At 36.7% G+C, this 21,385-nt stretch overlaps 1 protein-coding gene across 8 annotated transcripts in view; it reads right to left on the bottom strand.

Moving 5' to 3' along the window:
* Positions 1-864: 864 nt before the first annotated feature.
* The window catches only part of Slc4a7 (solute carrier family 4 member 7), a 92,766-nt gene continuing 72,245 nt past the window's right edge, over positions 865-21,385 (bottom strand). For 5 of the 8 annotated variants that reach the window (XM_036200012.1, XM_036200010.1, XM_036200011.1 and 2 more), the window contains 10 exons: positions 21,064-21,225; positions 20,410-20,523; positions 19,349-19,510; positions 18,935-19,186; positions 15,962-16,030; positions 14,577-14,750; positions 11,615-11,746; positions 8,318-8,415; positions 6,223-6,330; positions 865-4,766 (listed from right to left, as the gene is read on the bottom strand). In XM_036200012.1, the coding sequence (XP_036055905.1) occupies positions 4,685-4,766; positions 6,223-6,330; positions 8,318-8,415; positions 11,615-11,746; positions 14,577-14,750; positions 15,962-16,030; positions 18,935-19,186; positions 19,349-19,510; positions 20,410-20,523; positions 21,064-21,225 (1,353 nt within the window). In that variant the 3' untranslated portion in view covers positions 865-4,684. Of the gene's footprint in view, positions 4,767-6,222; positions 6,331-8,317; positions 8,416-11,614; positions 11,747-14,576; positions 14,752-15,961; positions 16,031-18,934; positions 19,187-19,348; positions 19,511-20,409; positions 20,524-21,063; positions 21,226-21,385 lie in introns of those variants that run through there. The other 3 variants (XM_036200014.1, XM_036200013.1, XM_036200015.1) reach the window with 2 other exon arrangements.

A 21,385-nucleotide genomic window follows, 5' to 3' on the forward strand; every position in this document is an offset into this window, starting at 1 on the left:
GTTCTCTGATCTTCAGGCAAATTTGTTCAAAGTATCACCACACACTGACACACACACACAGGGTATGAGAGCAAAAGAGGAGGAAGAGAGAAAGAGACAGAGAGAGAGGCAGGTACAGAGACACAGACACACAGGGGCGGGTTGTAACAGGAGTAAGACTGATCCTAAAGCCCATGCAGACCTTTAGATGGGCTTTAAAGAAAGGCAAAAGCAGAAAACATTTTGCAAACAAACACAGGAAGTGTCTCCATTACAAACACAGGCCCACCACAAGGAGAGTAAGCTCAAACTCAGACCAGGCAGGCCACAGCAAGCAGTCCTGAGTAAGGAATGCCTTCCTGGTAAACAGTGGTAACAAGCCAGTCCCCGTGGAAAGTGTAAATGATCTCTCAAGTGGAACCAGAACACTCCAAAGGCGTACACGGTTTTCTTCATCTGACTCCCACCGCTTAACAAATTCACAATGAGATACAAGAAGGCTCTCGATTTGGAAAACAGGAGCAAAGCGTAACATGCAGCAACAGGAAAACAATCAAAATAAAAGTAAAATTAGCCAGAAGAGAAACCGACCTTGAGTAGAGGTCTGTGTTGTCAAGAAAATGGTGATACAGTACACAGCACAAGTTTCTAGGTTGGAAACACAAGGGGAAATTGGGCAAGCTTTTGAAAGGAATGCTACCTTCAACATTTCCTAACTATAAAAATGCCATCATTTTCTCTTTTCTTGTCCTCTTCTTTTCTTTCTCTTCTACATGAAGGACTGGGAAGCAGGAAGCAGAAGGCACCCACTCCCTTCCTCCCTGTCCCCACCTTAGACTTACCGCTCTCCCAATAACAGAGTAAAAATGACAGCCAACAACTAACTTGCTATGTAGATTTTTATTGCTCTTTCAATTTTCAAGAACATCTACAAAAAAATAGTTTTCTCTAACAATTAAGAAACAAATGTGAAAGGCAGGATGGTTCACATTATAGACTCAAGTAGAGACTTTTACTTCATATAGATGAAAAATATCAGGTCTACAATTTGTTTAATTGACTTTGGATTTTATTACAAAAGAAAATACCATTGCAATTATTATAAACACCATAAAAATTGTAACTAGATTGGGAAATCACACCAAGGTATCAAATATTATATAAATGAACAACAAATTTGAATTTTAATTTAATCCTAACATAGTAAACACTGGAAGACACCTTACCCCTAAAGAGCCAAAAATTTTGAACAAAGGAACAAAAGAAAAGCTACACAGAAATAATCAATGTGCAAAAAATATGATTAAGAACCATAGAACTGAGACTTAAATTTTAAGTACACATTAAAACTTTAAAATAATCTTTACATGATTTTATTTGACAATTTACTTTCCAGAAAGTTAAAAGGGACCTTGCAATTAAAATGAACAAATCTTGTGATTGGAACACTATTTGAAAACTTGAATGCAGTTTGTCTTTAAATTTACTTTCTAAAAATAAATAACTGTTGGACTAAATGAAGACAGTTTCACATATTGGCACTACAAATGATAACAATGATGAAACCTACATGAATAAATTTCAGACATGTAAATTAGTTAATATAAACACATTTGAATTACAATGCTGTATTGATGGCTCACACATCCCACTCTGAGCACTTTGTCAGGATGCAGATTTTGAGCTGCTTGAGCTGTGCACACTCATAAAACCTCAACAGGAAGCTCTGGTGTGACACCTCACTGTAAGAGACCATTCTTTCTGTAGAATTTTGAACCTGCCTTTGTGAAAAGGAAGCCAGAAAGCTTACACTCAAGCCACATCTTTCAGTGAGTAGAAATGGGGATTGGAGAAACAAGAGTTAGTGATTTTCAGCAGTAAACAAATCATAATAAATACATGCATTAGCACACAAAAACATTTCATCCTACATGTCTTTTAGAAAGCTTGGCAAATCTGAACATTGGTATGCCACAAGTTTAAAAAAGTTAAGAGAGTTAAGAGTGATTTCATACACATACACAAACACACAATGTTTTAAAAACCTTGTACTTCACTTTTGCATATCTAATATTATTAAAAATATATATAGAATCACCACTTTAGCATCAGGAAGCTGGTTTACTGTTTTCTCAAAAGCTCCTACTTTAGATTGAAACAGCAATACAAAGGAAGTAAATTTCAGATAGTTAACACCAGGATTTATTATAGTCTCTGTAAACACACTCTACAAATAAATAAAATATGGTGGAGGGAGGAGTATCCTGAGGTGGCTCCATGGCCATGGTGTTCAGTAGCACTAAGCTCTACTCTGAAAATCAAGGCATCTAAGAAAGTGCAGGGCTTTTCTCTGAATTAACTTTGTAAATGGATATGTACAAGTTTAATTATTTTGCACCTTGAGGTAAATCAGTACATAGCAATTACTACTGCTCATATATACCTATTTAAGGCAGCATTTAAAAATCAATATATATAGTAAATTATCTCTCTTGCTGTCTTGCAATGAGTGTTATTCATGATTGTTATTTTCAAAAAATAGCACAAGAAACGTAACCATCTGAAGGAAGCAGTTAATTCCCTCTGCTCTTCAGAGGAGTAGTCGCATCAGTTCAGTAAGTCAAGTAGTCAAAAGAAAGGAGAAGTCATTAGTAACCAAAACCACAGTGAAACATCTTAGATGCAAAGTATTTTGTACGTCATTTTTTCTTCCTGGCACTGGATCATACATACATACATATATATAATTAAATAAATCACAGGAAGATTATGATACCAGGTAGTTTTCAGTTTAAATTTTAAAATCACTTCCTGTAAAATATGTTAACCCTTTGATGTACAGACACAAGGAAACGATATGAGGAAATTCTCTTGTTTGGGCACATCAAGGGGGGTTATAATTAGCAGCAAATGGGAACTTTGGAAATCACTACACTTGCTGAGTGACGAGGAATCACTTCAGTGGAGGTTACCAATGACCAGAAGCACCATGGCAACACTCCCCCATCATAGGTTAAGGGAGTCCAATAGAACTCTTCAGATAGTACCAGATGGTGCCAACTACTATTTTAACTAGAATTGAACTATGTGATCTCAGATAAGTGAATTACACTAATTGGTACATAGTTTAGAATGAACTAAAAGTACTTCAAACTTGCCAGAAATATCTGCTTTGGGCAATTCTATTCATTTGATCAATTTCTTCATATTTTTGTACTTTAGTTTGAAATGACTAAGGGACATTAAAATTTCCTTAACACGTTTGTTCTAACTTTCATGTCCCCATCACCTTCAGCATTCCTGGGGCTCCCACTATTTCTGTGTATTATCCATCCTCTTGTTATATCACTTTCGCCCCACAGGCTGTAACAGCATTTATTTACTCTGTGGGAAGCTAAGATTATATAAAAGATGACAATTTGCTAAACATTTAAAAGACAGCTCAGAAATACTGGAACCCAAATGCTATCACAGACTAGGAACAATGTTATCGACCTGAGCTGCACAGAAAATATCCAACTTCCTTTTAAAATGTAAATATGGCAGTGCTTTATATCAAAGATATAAGTTTGTCACTGATTTCAGAATGCAAGTGAGCACCAAATATCTACAACAGAAACAATTTACTCTATATTTGTTACTGTCTCAAATATTTATATAATATTTAAGTATCAGAATAAATAAAATATTTTAAAAGGAAATTGTGCATAAAACCTACTAATTACATTGCATACAATAGAGTAACAAAAGAAAATGAAAGGTAGCTCTTATAAAGGAACACTGATCACAAGCCCATTTAGAAGTGTGCTGGCCCTTTATTACTGCTTACAACAGGAAGATATCTGAACCTGGAGCACACGAGATCACTTTAAGTAAAGGAGAGCAAAGACAAAGAAGAACAGTGGGACTCTGGGTTTCTAGAAAAAGATAAGTATTGGGAAAGTCTTGCTACCAAGGTAACAAAATTTAACTATTGCAAATGGGCACTTTATAGTTTCTAAAACTCAAAACATAAATGGTGTAGGTGTTAAATTAGAAGTCACATATAATTTGGTTTTTTTGTTTGTTTGTTTTTTACTTGTCCATCAGAATGGAAGCCCAGATAATTTTTAAAATTTAAAAATCATTCCTAAGACATAAAGTTCCTACCTAGAAAATCTCCAGTACTTTATAATCACATCGGTGTTCATCACCTGTGAAGTATGATGGAGAGCTACATGAAGGAAGCCCAAAGAGAAACCAGGACATGTCATTTTCCCACAACATGGGCAAACTCCTTATTTTACCTGTAAAGCACTACCAAAAGGGAAACAATAATCTTTCAAAATTATAAATATATAGACTAAGTATGTATCACTTAAGGTTGATATGATTGCCACTGACAGATTTCAGAAAAGCAGATTGAATACAGTTTTCCACATCTTTCTATTGCATAACAGAAAGGCTTTACCCCCAAGAAAATAAATATCTGAAGAGTAAAAACCATGTACCTCGTTTCTACGAGACCATTTCATTAAAACAGTCTCCATGGTGCTCACAACAAATGTCAGATGCTACTTCAAAGAGCCCCACAGTCACGCATAAACAGCGTGACATGCAGTACTATTATACACAATGGCATGGCACATGTGCATTTTACGTGTGTGTGTATATATATACATATACAGACAGGCATATATCTCTATATATTCCTTTTGGTTTGACTTTACAATGAAGTCTCAGCATCCATGTATTTTTTTGATGGTTCATCTTCGAAATTTATTGTCACACTCACAGGCTTTTCAGGGCTGTTTAAAACAAGCAATGAGGAAAAAATTATTTTTAAAAGAATCAATCATAAATTCTCAAATGGTCAACTACAAATATATATACAATATATTTATGAGCTGCTTGCTAATGCCACCCTGCAACTTGCTATTACAATCTGGCTGCTTTTGTTTCTTCTGCAATCTCATATATGAATATAATGCACTTTGATTATATTCATCCCTCTCACTCTCTTTGAACCCTTTCTTGTTCACATCACGTCACTTTTTTAGCATGAGTAAAGCCAGGATGTTGAGTTTACTCTAAAGTGATTTTGAATAGAGGGCCAAGCCACAGGACAAGCTGAGTATAAAAGATATGCACTAATATTACTACATAGTCTTTATTTTCACCACAACCCTATTAGCAATCCGAGTCAAGAGTGCTGGCAGAATGTGATTAGGAACTCAGGGTGAAGTTCAAAGAACTGTAAAATCCTAGAGGCTAAAGACAGAAACAGAAAGAAGGAACAACGAAGCTTCAAGAAACAAAGATCAAAAATATATGATGAAGAGTTGTGCATGGTGGCACACACCTTTAATCCCAGCATTTGGGAAGCAGAGGCAGGTGGATCTCTGTGAGTTCCAGGACAGTCAGGGCTACATTGTGAGACCCTATGTCAAATAACCAAAAGAAAAAGAATAAAAAGATGAAAATTAGGTAGAATACAGGTTTTATAAAAGGAGAGAAAAAGTATCTTATCACAAGGTAGAGCTCAGCCAAGAGAAAGCACAATTATTCTATTATCATATATTTATTCATTTATTTATTTATGCCAGAGTTTTGCTATGTAACCTGAGAGCACTTTTTCTTTCTTTCTTTCCTTCCTTCCTTTCTTTCCTTCCTCCCTCCCTCCCTCCCTCCCTCCCTCTCCCTCTCTCCCTCCCTCCCTCCCTTTTTCTCTCTCTTACTCACTCACTCACTCACTCACTCACTCACTCACTACATGGACTACATCAAGTCTCAAACTTGGGTCCCTCCGCCTGCCTTTGCCTCCTAAGGACTGGAATTATAGGTGTATCCACTATCCCAGTAGCATTAATTTAATTCTTAGTAACTTTCTTTCTTTACATACTTTTTCTTTTAATTTGAATATAATTATCCTCAATTGAACCTTTAATTATGAATATATATTCAATTTGTGAATATAATTATATTCACAAAAATATATATGCACTACTTTTCAGAAATTATTTTTATTATAAAATGGTAAAAATAGTTTTCTGAAATATAAAATTATGAATTTAAAAATTATAGAAGATAATTATGAGGGAAAAACAATCACAACCTGCATCAGAACACAATATAGGCAGAAGAAATGGAAAGAAACAGGGAGAGGACTGGCTTTGTCCAGCAAGGAAAATATATTTAGATTCATTAGGTAAATTAATGAGTGAAACTGGCAACAGTTACAAAGGCATAAATAGTTATAACTACCTCGTGTTAGGTCTGGTTACTTTGGCATTCTCAGTATTCATGGAAAGTGCCTTCCACTGGGCAGTTTTGGCCATTTCATCTGATATATTAACAACTGAAGGGTCAATACTGAAGAACAAATACACTTTGTGGTTAGTATCCAGTACTTGCAAAGGCATTAATGTTGTCATTTTTATTAGCATCACATAATTTCTTGTTTTCATCAATTTAAGAATTGAGAAAACATTTGGCATGCACTTAAACTACAATCTAACAATGTATTATAAACTTAGAATTCTGCTATCAAGTATTCACAGAGAACTCCAAGTTCTTTTACAATCAAAACTAAGAGGACTGATTATGTTAGCAAAATCCACTTAGTTTGGATTTGGATGGTTCCCCAGTATTCCAGCCATGACACTTTCTGACCATCTAGGCTCTATCATTGAGATAACATAAAAACCGATCACTGTGTCTAAAAACCTAAAAACAGAGATTTAGTCAAAACTCTTAGAATTCACACTCTCATCAAGTAAAACCATAGTATATAACAACAACAACATGAAAAAAGCCCTTTGTTTTTCTTTTGCGAATCATTTTTTTTTAATGCTGGAAAACAAACAACTGAAGCTCAGCAAAGATGTCACAAAAAAATGACTCCACCAATTTTTAGCTAGACAGTCTCATAGTTTTAGTGTCAAAGTGTTATTTCTTCAAATATCAAAGAAAAATAGTACTACTTACTATAAAAGTCAAATGTAACATTTCTACATTTCTATGAAATACTCAAAATGACTTCAGACCCCAATCCAATAATGATTATATCCACAAATAACGTGGGCTCAATGTTATTGATCACAAGTAAGATGAACATTGCATAGATAAAACTATAATACTTATTAGCCCCTCCCCTTTTTTAACCAAAAGAAAAACAATTCAGGCAAACAAGCTACAAACACGAATGTTCTACTGAGTCACACGAGTGAGATGGCAATGTAAGCATCAGTCCCAGCTACCAGGAGGCAGAGGCTGAAGCAGCAGGCCACAGTAAGTCTGAGGGCGGTGCTAACTCAACAAGATCCTATTGCAGAATAAACAATAAAACGTGTCTTGGCTGCTGGCTAGTTTATGACAACCTGACAAAGCTAGAGGTCCTTTGAGAGGAGGAAACCTCAACAGAGATAACACCTCCATAAAATCGGCTATGGGCAAGCCTGCAAGGAATTTCCTTAATTAGTGACGGATGTTAAAAAAACCCAACCTATTTGGTGTCTGCTATTCCTGGGGTGGTGGTCTTGGGCACTCTAAGAAAGCATCCTGAAGTTATGAGGAGAACAAGCCAATAAGCCAAAATCTTCCATGACCTCTGCATTGGCTCCTGCCTTCAGCTTCCTGGCCTGCTTGAGTTTCTGCACTGACAGCCTTGAACACTGATATGGAAAAGTAAGCAAAATAAATCCTTCCCTCTCCAAGTTGCTTTTGGTCATCATGTTTGATCATAGCAATAGTAACCCTAGTAAAAAAAAAGTTGGGAAGTAGCTCAGTAGAAGATGGCTTGCCAAGCATACACAGAATCCTAGTTTTAATACCAAATACTACTAAAAGAAGAAATTAGAACACATTAAAATAACAGTCTAATAGCAGCTGTGTTATAAGTGACTGATACCAGTTGCTTAAAAAGTATTCCACCTCTGCTCACACTTTAAATCATATTTAAGTTAAGATTGCAGCTGGGCATGGGAGCACACACCTTTAATCCCAGCACTCTGGAGGTAGAGGCAGATACATCTCTGTGAATTGGAGGCCAAACTGGTCTACACTGTGAGCTCCAGGCCAACCAGGGCTACATAGTATAATTCTGCTCAAACACCCAAACACGCAACATTAAGACTTCAGAGTAGTAGGACAAAGTCAATGCAAAGTCTTGGAATGGTTACTAGACTTTGACCACATGAGTCAAATGTCCAAGTTGAAAACAGTAAGCCTTCCAAGCTTCCACTGTGTTTACTTGAAGAAAACATTTATTCACCACTATTTCAAAGAAATATTACATGTTTTTCTGTACACCTAACACATGTAAAAAAAATACATTGTACAAAATAAAGTTGTATCTTACCTATATTTTACATTTTTAACTGGAATTTGTAGGAGACTTCCTCTTTCAAATGGAAGGTGCACAGTATCCCCATCATCCTGAAGCATCCGCTCAGCTTCCTTTAAGGAGCACAGACATGAAGACATTACTTTCTCCAGAATATCCCCAGGAGGATCTGTTACCAAGAATACCTTAAAGACTTGGAAAGCCAAACTGACATGTACCTGTCTGAACTGAAAACTTCTTTTGGCAATATGAACACATACTTAACAGCATGAAATTAAAAGAACTACTTGTAGAAATTTGTTTCCCAAGGTATACCCTCTATTTCTGAAAATGAATAATTAATGCTGTCTAAAGAGTAGTATCACCTAAGTCTGAATTCTTAGCTATACATAGCAAAGGAGAGAAAACTGACATCTCATGTCTCATCACAGAGCACAGTAAAAGCTCATCGATATTAGTCACAGTTTCTCTGTCTCAGCAACACTGACAGAACATACATATTGGTATAAGGGGAAGATCTGAGGATACAGGACATTTTTTAAGTCCATATGTAACTTGTGCTAGTAGCAGCCCCTCCAGGTGATAAAAAGGTAACTCTGACACTGAAAATATCCCTTGGAGAGGACATCACCCTGCATTGAAAACCACCTGAACATAAAAAAATACTAAAATTATGACCCATTAATAAATGTAGGAAGACACAAAGAAGCGTAAGAGTACTCACTCAATCTCATCTCCCTATTAATAGAAATACCACCATTTACAATTGACAATGCACCCAGATTTAAAATTGCTACACTAATTTCCCAGCATTCTTTGTAACTCAGTGGGAGACCTTACACAAGCAACTTACTGAATGACAATTTTAGAAAGAATACTGAAAATAGAATAATGATCATTTTGCTTTCTGTGTTCTCTTCCAATTGCTTCTGTTCTAGCATGATAGCTGGGGTTTATTTGCTATTCTTATCCAGAAGGTGAATCTGAAAATGGAGACTGTATGCTTGACACAGGGAACAGTAACCTAGAATCCCTGATGATTCTACAGAATCATGACACTACATCACTTACTTCTGAGAGTTCTTCCATGTGAGAAAATAGATTCTTGGACTTTTAAAACGTACTTTCACTTTTGTCCTTTAAATTTATATGCTTCTGGACCAACTAATACAAAAAGCAAGCAATCTGACCTGCTTATTATATGTGTTTTGCAAATAAATAATATCCTACACGAAGAAAAACCACCAAAATCTTACATGTTTTTATGCATGCATTATTAAAGAAAACAAAACCTTTTTATTTTAAAATTAGAACCTCATTCAAATAATTACAATGACTATCCTAGTTATAATTCTAGTTGAGAAAATATACCCTTTCCTTATATTTAAGTAAGGCTTCACATTTAAAAATAAGCAGCCAGGTATGGTGGTGCACAAATGTATCCCAAGCACTCAGAGTAGGGAGGGCTGAAGCAGAATAGGCATAAGTTCTAGGCTAGCCTTAGCTACATAGTGAGGCCCACCTCAAAAACAAAACAAAAACTGAATCTCTCTCACCTGATTTTCAAACAAAGTTCTGAATAAGAATTATGCCACTAATTTTATGTCAACTTGACACAAGTCAGAGTCATCAGAGAGGACGGGGCCTCAATTGAGAAAATGCCTCCATAAAAGTCCAGTTGTAGGCAAGTCTGTAAGGCATTTTCTTAATTAGTTATTAATGGAGGAAGGCCCAGCCCGCTGTGGGTGGTGCCACCCCTGGGCATGTGGTCCTGGGTTCTGTAAGAAAGCAGGTTGAGCAAGCCATGGACATCAAGCCAGTTAAGCAGCACCCCTCCATGACTTCTGCATCAGTTCCTGCCCTATGTGAGTTAGTGGCCTTGCTGCTTTTGATAATGAACTGTGAATGAAATAAACCCTTTCCTCCCCAAGTTGCTTTTGGTCATGGTGTTTCATCACAGCAGCAGTAACTAAGAAAGGAATATTGAGAAAAGTACTACGACCAACAAGACCATATTCAGTTTCTACTTCCTATTCAGTAAATGCACAAGTGTAGTTAAAAAACAAACATCAAACCCAGAATGAAGTATTTCTTTTTAAATATCACTGTACAGATCAACTAATGGTGGTACATAATACTGAACATGAGAACTAAAATCCAGGCTGGAGAGAAGCCTCAGCAGGAAAAGGTACCTACTGTACAGGCTTGGCAATCGACTTGACCCTAGAACCTACGTAAAAGTCAACAAAACAAACTCCTGAAAATTGTGTTCTCATTTCCAAGTGTGCACACAGGCCTCTACCTACACATCCTGAGCATGAACACACACACACAAAACAATAAATAAATGCATTTTTTAGTCAGGCATGGTGGTGTGCCTTAGTTCCCGCTACTGTGAAGGCTGGGGGGTGGGAGGATCCTTCAATCCAAGAGTTCAAAAGCATCATGGACATGAGACCCTGACCCAAAACAAAAAAGTTAAGAGACTCTTTGCATGTGTGTCTACATGTGTGTACCTACAGAGAACAGAGGTCTCTGGTGTCCTGCTCCATCACTTTTCACTTACTACTTTTATACAGCTGTGGTCTCTCACTCAATCAGGAGCTAGCTTCCTGTCTAGGCTCCAGAGAGTGGTGATTGCAGGTACAAACAGCTATGCCAATGCTAAGGACTGTGAACTCAGGTCTTCATGCCTGTGCAGCAAATGCTTTTACTTGATAATCATCGTCCCCAGCCCCTACCTAGTAGAGTCTTAAACACATTTAAACTTCGTTAGTGTATATGTCAGACCACTAAAATACTGGTGTTGTGTTACACACCAACACACCCAGTGCAAGGTTAAATCAGACATAATATTGCTGTGTGATGTTTTAGTACTGTTAAAAACTCTAATTCTTGTATTTTTTAGTGCACAGAATATACATTTTCCACTGTTTTTGGTTTTTCCAGTCAGGGCTTCTCTGTGTAACAGGCCTGACTGTTGTGGAACTCACTCTATAGACCAGGCTGGCCTGGAACTCACAGAGACCTGCCTACCTCTGCCTCCTGGGTGCTGGGATTAAAGGGGTGTACCACCACCACCCAGCCAGAATATCTAATTTTAAGGAAGTTTTCTTGTGTCAGAGTTAAACAGGGGCAAGGTGGGGAAATGGGTGAGACACAGTATTTGAGGAACATTACCTGCCTCCTCTAGTAAAACAGAATACTTGGCAGTACTTGTACTTCATAATGTTCCGTGAGGATTAAACTACAGCGGTGGTAACAGTATCTGCTAAGTGGTGCAAGTCATTAAACAAAGGAATGCCTTTTTACCTCTTTCTCTTTTTTCTTTTTGTCATCTTCTTTCTTTTTCTTACTTTCTGGCATGAGATCATCAAGCCAACTGAGTTCTCTCTTTGTGAAACACAGATCCATGAGCTTACGCACAAAGACTAGGGCAAGAACCTGACGATGGGAGAGACAGAAACATAATACAGACACGGAAAAAGAAAAGTAAACGCTTGCTGAAACTTATACATAATAGGAGATACTACATTCATTTTGTTTAAAAATTAGTTAACACTTAGTAGAACGAGAGATATTTATTTGTATCTTCTAACTGTATACTCAAAACAAAAACAACACATAGGAATAAATAAGAAGCCATTCCACTCCCTCTCAGTAAAGACTTTATAGTATGTAAGCACCCGTCATAAAACAGCTCTGCGACTCTTAGATAATGCACTGGAACACCTGACCGCAGGTCTGAGCTTTGGTTTTTCAATGAGTTGAGAGGAAAGGGTGTATTTGAATTTGCTATCCTATGACAGCTGTTGCGAATGTGCATGTTTACAGAGGCCAACTGGCTTTCCATTACTGTTGCTTGCTATATTTTATCTTTTACTTGTTTTCCCCTCATTTGAAACTTAACTGTTAACTTTTTAGTGGACTCTTTAGTTTAGTAGAAACCTTCCATCTACTTTGTATGTTACAAATACTTCCTCCTGGTTCACAACTCTAAAACTCTACTCTGTTTAAAATGTCTCTTACCACATAAAAACACTTCACATGACTAAATAAATTTACCCTTTACCTGTGAGTTTTCCCATCTTCTTTAAAAGGTCTTTCTAACCATAGAGATGGATGGAGATACACACACACACACACACACACACACACACACACACACACACACACGCCATGTGAAAACAGACTCACAGGAAAAACATGCTGGGATAATGCAGAATGTAGCTATGCAGCTACAGGACAAACACAACAAGCAGTTAGAAAGAGGGACTCCTTGCAGGTATAAGAAGGTAATACTGTGCCTATAACCTGATTTTACACTTTTAGTCTCCAGAATTGTATAGTCTACTACACTGTTATTTTCCATGATTAACACTACTTTTGAGGTAGATACTATCTACTACTTCTGATATGTTCTTATCCAGATATTCAAATACAACTGTTCCCAATGTAGTAAGGTCTTGGTTCTTTTTTCATTAGATTCTAACTAAAAGGTTGAAATGTATATAATTATAAATATGCTGATAATTCCTTTTGATGCTAAAGTATCATTATCTGCTTTATTATGGTATATAATGCTAAGAAATAATGCTGAGCATATAAATTAGCATTTTAAACTGATTGTATTTAATCATAAGAAAACATCATAGATCTTTTACAAAAACTTCATTAGGTTTTTTTGGTGCTGAGATCTTACTAGTGTTTCCTGAGAAAAACGTGCGTCTTTTTCTTGGCTTTCAATCACTGTCTGGTCTTTAAATGTTCATGAAACTGCGCCTGGTATTCTCAGCTACTTTACCCTTTTTCTTGGGCTACTTGTGAAAATTCATACACAGTCTGATAAGAATCCACTTCCTAGAAATCAGGAAGTGACAACTCATAGGTCCTAGGTCAAACCTGGGCCATTAGCCATTTTTGTAAAACTCATGAACTAAAAATGGTTTTTATAGACAACATTTGAAAGAGTTCTAAATATAAAGATGTTTTTTCCTCTTTTTTTTCCAGTGCTAAGAATCACACTTAGTCTTCACATACTCTAGGCAACACTTCTACTGAGCCCCCCTAACCTTAGTAATAAATGCAGTGCTGGCCTTGAACCTGAACTGAGGTGCCCAGTAGAAGAGAGTGCCATTCTTCTCATTAGTAGTGCTGCGTTGAAAAAGCACCACTTCTTCAATTTTACCACTAAGAAATTATAAAAATGCATTTCTTCCTTGTATTGTTCAAGTACCTATAAAATATTCTCCTGACCCACAAAGCCTTAAATATTTACCATCTGGCCTTTACAGAAAAATACCTATTGGCCCTTCTGTTCTAGATGTCCAATGAAGTTTTGACCATTTGAATCTTTTGTGCATCTATGGCTAAATTCTTTCCTTCTTAAGCTCATCTAAATACTTTATTCCCTCATTTCTTTCTATCCCTGGCTTGGGAGACTGGTCCATGACTGATTTTTGCTGCATTTATTCTGCCTTCTTTGATAATAAAGCCCACGTGTGGTGCACGTCTTCCTTTGAGTATATAATCCCAGCTGTGCTCAAAGCTTTAGAAACAGATCATTACAATGCTCCTTCCTTCTTTAACTTGACATTTTACAGAGGATTTAATTTCCAAATCTGTAATATTACTTTAAAAGCTTCATTTGACATGTGATTTAACTGTAATCAGGAATTACTGCTCAGCTAGTCCTAACAGTTGAGTCTGAGTCTCTTAACATTTTCTAGAGCTAAATCAATAATTATCTTTTATATAGTACCCAGAAAAAGAACTATCTATTTGCATAATTTTTATGCAAAAAAACTGAATGATGATTTAATGAATTGTAGGGATTGTGTCCTATTAAAATCCTCTATGGACTTTATACGTTTTAAACTTCTAGGTCTGTAAGTTTCTAGAAAAGACACATTGCAGTATCCCATTTCAAAGCCAAGGTGTTTCAGAGCTGCTTCGCTTTGTTTTTTTGTCTTCCACATTTGTTCTATGAATGTCCTAAGTTCTGGAGTTACATAGCATTACAAAATAGAACCCTATAGACCAAGGACTAAAACATTAAAAATAAAAAAACTCTTGAGAATACCAGAAGAATACCCAGAATGCAAAGGACTAGTTTGTAGCTAGAAACAGTTCATCTATATTTCTCAATACTTAAGATATTTAAAGGAGGTTATTTATTTCCTTAAAGTCAATTACAAATTTTTAAATGTAAATTTTTTAAATGAAAATGAAAATTACATTATAAATTAATAACAAAAAAAATCTGAAAATTTACCATCATGGGAAAAACTACTGCAGCAGCAGAAGCTTTGATTACCCACAGCAGGACAAGGCAGGTCAGCTGGATGACAGTGAACACGTGCACCTTCCACAGGGGTACATAGCGGAGGTAGATCAGGTCCGGCTGGTGCTTGGCAGGCATTCCAAATAGCTTGATACGGTCAAAAAACTACACATGTAATGAAGGAAAAGATTTATCAACAAAAACCATTTTTGTTATTTAAGAAATTTTAACTTTTAGAGTTTTGTGTATGTGTTAAAGGAAACTCTTAAGTTCTTTGGTATGTTCTTATAATACAGACAAATGTTTTGTGAAAGAATGCCTGAAACCAAAGAGAAAGTGGGGGGAAAAATAGATCAAGGCAGCCAGAGCTGGTAGTATACACCTGTAACCCTATTACATAGGAGACTGAGGCAGGATACTACCATTCAAGCCAGCCTAGGAGGCTAGCCGTGTCTCAAGAGCAAAACGAAATGGACAAAATATTCTACTTTGTATGGTCGAATTCCAAATATACTGAATCTCTTTGGGCTGTTTCCAATACACACAAATACTAACAGTCTTCTTAGGTTTCACCAAGCTTTAACACAACTAAGGATATGAAAAGAAATCACCAATTCATTCACTGTATACTTCTGAACTTGATTTTCTTATTTATAAACTAGAAGTAAAATCAACCTACCCACTTCACAAAACAGTTATAAAAATCATGTGAGTGTGGTAGTATCATTTCTTCACCATGGGAGACATGATTTAAAAAAAAAAAAAGTTGGCTTCATTAAGTGCTGCACGCTACCCATACACTAGAGTGACTGTGGATGGCATAGTGTTTTATGAGCTGTGGGCTCACTGTGTTAATCTAAACATTTTCCACCCATGCCAGTACCAACCTGACCACATTTTAGCAGACTGTCTGTACAAGGCACAGGAAGCGCCAGCTCTGACTTCCTTGCCACACAAGCCCCACAGAGCCCCACTGTCTCAGCGTCCTGATTTATAGAGCAGGAGCTCCTCCTTCCCTCCATTAGTCAGCAATTTTAAGAATGACAAAAAACAGACGATGTGCTAGGTCTCACTGCGACATACAATTTTGTATACCCTTTCTTTCTCAGAGCAGACAGTGTTCTCCACTTGAGATAAAGGCCTTCCCATTTTGACCCTTTGATCCTCTCTTCACTACATTAGTCTTCCCTGAGCAGGTATGTGACATTTCATCAGGTTTAAGTCAAACCAGGTAAATTAATCATTTTATTCTTTGGAGTAAAAACATACAGTGAGCAATAATCACTGAGTAAATGTGGATTTGACATAACTAGACAGAAAATAACCACAATTACAACTTCCGCAATTTTTAAATAGTGCCATTATTAAATACTTGCCTGAATTCCTTTCAATGATGAAACTCCCATATAAAGGAAAACACCATACAGAACTGGCATTGGAATAAACTGTAAATAAAATTACTACAATTAGAACTCATTGTACTGAAATAATTCACAATAATAAGTATACAGAAACACTGATGAGTAACTATGATGACAGAATTGAAAGGTCTTTTGTAATAAGGACTGGACCAACATTCCTACAGGAAAGAAGAAAACAGGTATATTGTTTATACATTTGAGAGTTAGTTGACCTACAGATAGTTCATAAAGAGTGCACTCAGGCATGAGGAGCAAGGGCACTTCAATCAACAGCTTAGTTTAAAACCTAGTTAACTTGAAACAAACAGCCTTTCGGTGTTTCAGCTTCTGAATCAGTTTGCTGTGTAACTAAATTTCTTTAAATACATACAACATTCAACAAAGTAGCTGATACACCATCAGTCACCAAAGTACTGTTGTCCAGCACCAATGCAGCAGAATGGCATTAACTAATGAAGTCCTGAAAACTTGGAAGGATGGAGATGACAAACACCATCCTGGCTGTATGTGTAAAATTCAAAGATCCTTTAAGTAGCTATTATCAATTTAAAATAACAGCAATAATAACAATAACCATGATAAGCTGGCAAAAAGAACACTATCTTTGTAGAAGTACACATGTCTATGTGGATGTGGGTGTGAACTGTGTGGTGCCTTCCTCACTCACTTTTTTTTTTTTTTTTTAAAGACAGGGGTCCTTTACCAAATCTAGAGCTCACCAGTTAAGCAAAACTAGCTGGCCAATAAGCTCAGAAGATATACATGTCTCCACGTCCAGGGTGATGGGATGACAGGCTCTTTACCCATGGGTACTAGGGATCTGAACCCAGATTTACACCTGTACAGTAAGCACTTTACTACCAACTGAGCCACGCCCAGGAACACATTTCTATGAAAGACTATAATTTCTAAAACAAAGTGAAATTCAAGACTAGCACTGCTTTACATTTCTGTAAATTTATTTAGTGGTTGCTTAACAGGAGACAAGGAGTCTTTGATTTGCAACTGTGTTTAGTTTAAAGCAATATGTACAATATCCTCTTTTGTATGACATACATGGAAAAACCCTGCCTTTTGCAGAATGTAGCCTTTGGAATGGAAGGCCCCAGTGGAATCCTGATAGGATGCCAGGGACTCCAAAAAGTCCTTGGAGTAGACCTTGAAAATTTCTGTTCTAGGAAAAAAAGAGTCAATATAAACATAAGTGTAAAAGATATAATTATAACAATATTCAAGATTACAAAGATGATACCTATCAGAGTAACTTAACTTACTAACTTACTTTTCTTCCTTCCTGACCTGTGTGTATGCAGGTGTGTGCAGGTACATGTGCATACAAGCACACTTGTCATAATGTACATGTGGAGGTCAAAGACAAGACCATGTGGTTCTGTCTAATCTGGCATCAGCAATGCCTTGCTACTTTACCCACCTCGCCAGTCCGTTAACTTTGATGCAGAGACTCATACTGAGCTCAGTCTGGCTGGAACTCACTATGGAGTCCAGGTCACCCTCTAATTTAGAACAATTAGCCCCACTCCCATCTTACCCCTGTCCAAAAACTAGGACTACAGACCACCACACCCAAATACTGCCAGGGGAGGTTAAACAATAAAGTTGGGGGTCAACAAGCAGTTCCTCAGTAAGTAAAGCTCTTACTATGCAAGCCAGACAACCTAAGTGTGGTCTCTGGAAACCCATCATGGAACAACAGAAACTGAAGGAAGTTGTTCTCTGACCTTCAAGCTCCCACTACTGCACATGTGCACCTGTATACATACACACACACTTTTTTTTTTTTTATTTAAATCACAAAGTTGAAAAGAACTGTCTCTGAAGAATTGTTTTTAAAAAGTTAAAAACCAATATGGAGACTAAGTTTCATTTTAGAGTTCTCTGCATGTTTGAGTTGAGTTTTCTAGTTATGTGCAGCATTTAATTCATCAGAAATTTAGAAACTATAATAAGACTTAAGGGGCAACTTCCAAAGAGCTTCAATGGGCCCTCCCCCCCCCCCCCCCGAGAAGACTATATAAAATACCTTTCTTGTCTCCAAGTTCCTATGAAATACACTCAGTACTATAAAACTACCCATTTGCCTAACAATTTCATCAACACACTGTGGAGTCCCTGTAGGAAGACAATACTATACCCTATCTATTGCTATCCCCTGGTCTAAGGGCACTGCAAACAGTCCAGACACTTGGTACTTAAACTGGCCAGTAAAAAGTCCATGAAACAAGCCCAAGGAATTCCAACAATGAAGAATATCCTTTTAAAGCTAATGCACATAAGTCTCTTCTAGTTTACAGTGGTGTCAGCTTTCATTCAGCCATTTTCGTTACAACAAAAATAAAACAGCAAAGACAAATATGGAGCTGGGTTTTTACACAGTAAAGAAAAAGTTTCAGATTAGATACTATGCTACATAATTATTTTTAATGATTATATTTTATAGAGTGAATATTTGTAAAATATGGATATGAGAAAAATGTGTTTAGCAGAATTTCTTATGTGCTTCATTGGTAATCTTGTTTTTATTTATTTTTCTAGTGTTTATTTACTACTTTTATTTCATGTGCTATATTCAGAAAAAACTTATTAAATCCACTAACAGTACTTTAGAGAAACCAAAGCACTTTTCTTCTATTGTTTCCAATTACTTCCTGTACTATGTTCTAACTACATGTTGATTAATTTGTTCCAACTGCAGGCTGTAACTGATGGATCTACCAGCTATAACTCATTAATCTACATGCTTACCATATGAAAAACATGGCCAAACGGTATTTCTAAACTTGAATAGATTTTAAATTACAGGGGGAAGACGATTTTATAAATTCCACACGTATTTTAGTGTTTCATTTCTATATAATTAAATACAAATGTTAAGTGAGATTTCAGAATGCTACCACAAAGGATTTTTACCTTTAGTACTGAAGTCATGAACACAGAGAGGCCCATCAGGATAAAAATCATCAGCCCTGTAACTCGTTGTTCTCGAATCCCCAGAAACTTGGGCTGTTCCCCTGGAGCAGAACATTCAGACTCTACTTTTAAGCTGTTAACATGACTTATAGACAATACTGTCGCAGCCACAAACCAAGGCAGGCCCATGATAGAGCAGACTCCCAACATGACACCAACCATGAGCAAGTCAAGGTGATAGCCAGCTCCTTTCTGAAGAAGGAAATGAACACTGGTAAGTCCAGACTGTTCCTTTATATTAAAATTCCAAATTAATTATAAAGAAGGAAGAAAATAATTTTTATCTTGTATTTTTAAATGTTCTTGTTATTAAAGAAAATACCCTAACTGCTTAAAGAAGTCTTTGAGAATTACCTTGAGTTTATGTTCTTTTCTGTTGATGATTACAGCTGTAATCTGCTGATCCATAAAGATGAGAATGGTACAAAGGAGAGCTGGAACAGCTGCAATTAGTAATGTCCACCAAGGGTTATCTCCCAAAGGGCTTATGATCCAGCCCCTACTTGGATCAGTAGGCTATTAAAGTTAAAAAATAAAAAGTTTCATTCTTCTATTGCACTAAAATTCCACAGCACATAATGGATGTCCTCCAGCAAATGCCAAGGGACAGAAGGACAGGCTGAGTTAGGTAGGATGTGTGGTGAAGTATTTGCAGACAGACAAAGCCCCGAAACTCCATCCTGACCAGATCACATTCCACCGGGGTAAGCCCAGCTGCCAACGGACTATAAACAGAGGTTTACTGTTTAGAGACTGGTGGTTTGGGGTTAGGGTTTTTGTTTGTCTGTTTCAATTTATTTATTATGGAGAAAAAGGTATTGCTAAGTAGCCTATGTAACTATGTAGTCCAGGCCAGCCTCAAATTCACAAGCATCCTGCTTCAATGCCCTAAGTTTGGGATAACAGGCATGTACCACAGTGTCCATCTTAAAGACTGGGTTTTGATGAGGTTTGGCATGCAGACACAGGACAAGTAAACAAGAATGACATTTTAACATGGACCTACATACACCATATATGGTGAAACAAATCTCTCTTGTCTGAATTCTTAATGTACCTTGGGTTAGATTCTTGAAACTAGTAGTCACAGCAAGGCTGGTACTGAGTCAGAACTGGCAAAAAACAACTAACAACAAAAATCTGACACCTTATCAGATTCAAACACATTTCAACGATGTAACATGAAATTAATTTTTAGAGCAAACACTGTAAACATGAATTAGAGAGTTTAGTACTCTGGAGAATAGCAGGTACTAAAATTTAAATTATATTTGTCAATGCAAAGAAAAATTGAGGACTGCGGTTCACAAGAGCTCTTGCCTAATAAGTACAAGGTCCTGGGTTCAAGTCCCTTCCTCACTAAGTAGTTTGGTATTTCTGGGGGAAAAAAAATAGCCACTTGCTTTAATACTTACCTCAAACTTTTCAGGAACATGAAGTTTAGGAGACGGAATTCCTACAAAGTAGTCAATTGCAACCATTATTACTATTGTGAGAAATACAGCAAAGTCACTGATTGTTGATCGTACCTACAATAGAGAGATTACATTAACATAGAATTACTTCCTATACTTTGTAAATAATTTATGTCTTTCTCATAAAATATGTCCCCAATGCATGGAGGAGACTTTAAATAATAGTGTTACATATGTATACTTCCACTTAATCCCCCAAACATAAGAAAAAAGTCACAACTAACCTCCACTTTCTCACAGAATTATCTTCCTTCTGTGTGCTCAGATATGTAATACATGGATAGTTTTGTTTGGGTTTTGGTTTTGGTTTTCAAGACAGGGTTTCTTGGTGTAACAGTCCTGACTGTCCTAGAACTCACTCTGTAGACCAGGCTGGCCTTGAACTCACAGAGATCTGTCTGTGTCTGCCTCCCTAGCAATAGGATTAAAGGAGTGCACCACCACCATGACCTAGATGACATATTTTTTACTAAAAGGAATTTCTTTTAAAATATTTGGCATAGAACATTAACTTTAAATAATAAATTGTTGATTTGAAATAAACCAAAAGAAATGAAAACTAACATAAATATTACCAAAATTCAACTCACTTACCTTGGTAGGAAAATAACGCTTGGTTTTAAACTGCTTGAGGAATGAAGACAGAAAGAACGTCGTGAAAAACAGGACGACACACCAGAAGAGCACATCGGGAACGTAGGGCCCATGAGGACCACAGGCTGATCCCACAAACATACCGTGAAAGGACTTACATTCCTGGAAGGGTGGTAGAGGGAAGGAGAGGGAGATTTTTCAAGTATCCAATAAATACTCATGAACATGGTTGAATCTAAGACGTCGATTTTTATGCTCCACTCAGAAAGCTAATGCTAAGCTAACCACACATAATCAATTAGAGATTATGATATTCCTATCA

The sequence above is a fragment of the Onychomys torridus genome, chromosome 9, assembly GCF_903995425.1.
Source record: "Onychomys torridus chromosome 9, mOncTor1.1, whole genome shotgun sequence".
In the NCBI taxonomy this organism is placed as follows: Eukaryota; Metazoa; Chordata; class Mammalia; order Rodentia; family Cricetidae; genus Onychomys; species Onychomys torridus.